Here is a 3969-nt window from a genome sequence, read left to right as displayed (position 1 = left end):
CCAAAAAAAGATGCAACCAAAAATAATTCGGGGGGGGGGAAAAAAAAAAACCCCCCCCCCCCCCCCCCGCCCCCGGGAAGGAACGTCAGGATGAAGGAGCGATACGTGAAGTGTAAAAATCGCTACATTTACCTTGTTATGTGCGAGAGGTGAAGGAGCGTGAGGCGCGCTGAAGTGTATGGGAAAACATAATCGGCGAGTCGCCCCCTCCAGACGGGGTTTTGGCGCCCCCTCTGGTGCTGCGCCCCTATGCGTTGCATACGCTGCATACCCACTTTTTGCGCCTCTGATACCAAATTATCCAATTCTCAAAAAAGCTTCACACACTGCATACTGTAAACTTTTTATCAGAATAAATACTTAATTTTAGAATATAATATAATTTTGATTTTATTTCCTTCCTAAGAGAAATCTGTTATTAACTTTGATAATTAATAATAGATTAATAACATATAAAAGAATTATCCACAATAACTATTAGATTTGAATCTAAGAATGTAAGGGACACAAAATAAGATGGTATGATCATAATACTTATAAATAAATATATACAATATACACATTAAATATGACGTACATAACATAAGGAGTGTTGAATATTCAGACAGAGAGAAATTAACACCAATTATAGTAAAGATCAAATAGACAGGTACAATATTAAACTTAACTCTTGAAATGTTGAATTAACATTTTCTGTTTATGCTTTTGGATTTTGTTTTCTTTCATTAGTGTTCATCATGTTAACTCTATAAAATTATTTCACAAATTCATACAAATATTATGCTATTAGAGACAGTGTCAGTCTGGCCCAGCTGAAGACAGAAGTCAGATGTGTGTGAACAAGTTAAAAATATAAAGTGACTTTTCCATGACAATATTGGAAAAGTCACTTTATAGCAATATTGGGTCACAAACAAAATATCTGTTGTGTACAGTATGGATAAAGAGGAATGTCTGACATGATGTGGAGAAATCTTTAGGAAATAAACTGTTTAATAACCGACTCAGTTTGAATAGATAACTGCTTTAAGTCTAATTACAAAAACAATCAACAGAGAACGAGTCACTACAGGTGGAAACAAGGAACTGCATTAACACAATATTTCATAACCAATCAGAAGTGTAATTTTTTTCAAATGAAAATAATCTAAAAGTTTCCAACCAGCCAGTTAATTGCTCAGCTTTCTTACACATATTTGAAATCCCCTGCTTAATGATGCACTAGTCTCAGTGAAATCCTTTTAAATGTTTTGTCAACTAAGAGGCCAAAAATGGCTCTCAAATGTTTTCTTGTCACTGTAATTATGTTGCTGCGGAGCGAGGAAGCACCAGCAGCTCTTTTACTGTCAGATCACAATGCACAACTCTGCACAGCCTGTAATTATAATGAAGTTAGTAGCTCAGTGGCACAAATTACTATATCATCTGAATCAAGCCAGTAAAACAAGAACACAAAACGCCATTTTCTTACAGCAAACAGTTTCAGATGATAATGGATCTATTGATATGCCTCATTGCTGTTCAAATGTTTGACCTGAAGAAGATCCACGAATCAACACACTCTCAGTAAAGCTGTGAAGACCAGAGTTTGTGAGAGGTTTTTTCCTTCCATGTTGAAAGAGTTACTTTAAAAACTGAGTTGTTCTGTGAACCAGCCCATTAGAAACCATAACAAAGAGCCTCGTCTAACATCACTATAGGTTTAAAATAACCAGGTTCAGTGGTGAAGTTCTGGGTATTGGTTCAGTACAGAACATCCACGCCGTGTCTGGTTTGTGATTACCGTATTTTCCGCACTATAAGGCGCACCTTCAATGAATGGCCTATTTTAAAACTTCTTTTAAATAGAACAGACGCTATAATTAGGGTTGCCACCCGTCCCCTAACCCTACCACTGCCGCAACAAGATCCCAGGTCCTGCAGAGTTGGTGGAGAGAGTGGAAAGCGTTCTGCAGAGATTTTACTCAGAACGTGATCCTGATGGGGTGCCGCTTTTCAAACCCTCCATGCTGAAAGTGTGGAGAATTCAAAGGGTTCACATCCTCCGTGGCTGTTTGAGTGACCCAGAGGTTGGAGAAGGAGTCCTCTACAGACACGGAGGAACCATACAGTTGAACCACGTTAAGGGGGAGAAAGCGGCAGTACCTGTGTGGATCCCTGTGAGGGGAACTTCTCAGCAGGAGGGCTTTCATTTCCACCAGGCCAGGTGGGTCACTGGGACGCAGGTGTCCACTGAGCTCTTCCAGGCACAGGGGATGATGGGAATTGCTCGGTGGAATTTTCAGCGCCTTGTGGACCTGAAACAGCCGGATTTGAAGCTCCCTGCAGTTTTTGACCCTGTTCTGGTGTCAGACCTGAACAGACTCGCTCAGGAAATTATAGGCCAAACCAAATATCCAGCTTTACACATTTCCAACAGTGATACAGGAGAAAGGTTTGGTCTGCAGTACCTGGAGCCAGGCTGTCGCCCTGTCCCCCTGAACTGGGACAAAAATAAGTCCCAGAAAGTACCCCCAGCTGAGGATGAAGCTTTTCATTACAAGGAACCAAAAACTGAATGTGAGATTTTCATCGATCCACTTGAAGAAGTGAGGGAGGAGCTCTTCGTTCAGGTGAGATTGATTCTTTCATTTTCAAATATTCCACAAGCAATTAAATAAATCTTTTATGCAAATATTGACTAACAAAAAAATTAATTTCTTAGTTTTACTTTGCTTTTTTGTTTCAGGGGGGCACTGCTGCTGTGGCTACATTAGGCTCACAAGGTGGGGTCCAGCAAAGCCCCAAAAAGGTATTTTTCATCACATTTTGTCACCACTTTAATAAAACTTTGTGAGGAAAATCCTGATATTTTTAAATTTCAGATTCTAATGGCTGCAGAAATGAATTGCCCACTGAGGACTAATAAAGTTTCTTTCTGAATCTAAACTTTAATGTCTCTTCCTCCATTACAGACACCAGTAACACCTCTGCTTCCTGCTGCCTCTCCTCGAGCTGCCCGCAAAGGTCCCATCAAAGCAGGTGGTCTGATCTTTGTGCTGGACCACTCCCGGTGGACACAGCCCATGAGGGATAAGATTGACCAGCTTCTACAAAAGCACCATGGGCAGAAAGACTGCCTCGTTAAGGTGGATGCTGAATATGCTGTTTGTGTTCAGGCTTCCCAGAAAGACCCAAACAGCCTTTTGCACCCGACCACCAAACACCATATTTCGCGTTACGTGAAGCATCTAGCCAAGATGAAAAACACAAAATCATCTTTAAACATCAGCCCAGAGAAGCTTCTAGAGACGCAACAGCTGTGGCATCATCTAACAGAAGGTAGTGAGACTGTTAGTGTTCCAGTAGTCACTATTCCACCTGCAACTGTGAACCCCCCTACCATTAAGCCCCAAGATGCTCCACTAACGAAAGCACAAATTGAGCAAATGGTGAAGGAGATTGTGCAACAGCAACAGCAGCAGAAAGATCAGCAGCCCATGAAGAAGAGAACTAGGAACTGTCTAGCATGTGGCCAGCCAAAGTCCCGTTTTCAGGGTGACGGCTCCTCTGTTCATTTCTTCTATCAGTCTGCAGAGGTAAAGTATTTTTACTGCTCACAAAAAGTTTACCAGACCTATGTGGCAGAGGGCCTGTCTGACCCTCGAATGTCATTTTCTGACTTTGCGGACACACCATTTTTCGCTCGAGAGCTGGAGGCTGCAAAGCAACGCTCAGCCGACTTAAGATGGGTGATGGAGGAACGGGGAAAAAGGAAGGCCAAGGAGGAGCAGCCTGCTGGGCGTCTGTGCAGGTTCTGCCACAGACCTCTCAAACAAGGCCCAAACAGTTCCCATGTTCACACTGGGTTCCCTGGTGTGAATGGGAAGTACATTTACTGTCCTGCAAAAGTCCTGTCCTTGTACCAGTCCCAGGGAATGAAAGGGGAAATGACATGGGGGGAGTTTTCTCAGTCCTCTTTTTATGAGG

General features: G+C 42.2%; 1 protein-coding gene across 1 annotated transcript in view; it reads left to right on the top strand.

The window, feature by feature from the left end:
• Positions 1-1896: 1896 nt before the first annotated feature.
• LOC106936192 (uncharacterized) overlaps positions 1897-3969 on the top strand; it is a 7870-nt gene continuing 5797 nt past the window's right edge. The window contains exons 1-3 of the mRNA XM_015017036.1: positions 1897-2612; positions 2729-2791; positions 2955-3934. Coding sequence (XP_014872522.1) covers positions 2007-2612; positions 2729-2791; positions 2955-3934 — 1649 coding nt within the window. The 5' untranslated portion in view covers positions 1897-2006. The remainder of the gene's footprint in view (positions 2613-2728; positions 2792-2954; positions 3935-3969) is intronic.

This window comes from Poecilia latipinna, unplaced genomic scaffold (genome assembly GCF_001443285.1).
Source record: "Poecilia latipinna isolate Pla-1442-1.1 unplaced genomic scaffold, P_latipinna-1.0 Scaffold2094, whole genome shotgun sequence".
Lineage (NCBI taxonomy): Eukaryota > Metazoa > Chordata > Actinopteri > Cyprinodontiformes > Poeciliidae > Poecilia > Poecilia latipinna.
Note: the sequence above shows the minus strand (reverse complement) of the source record. Positions and strands in the feature narration are given on the sequence as shown.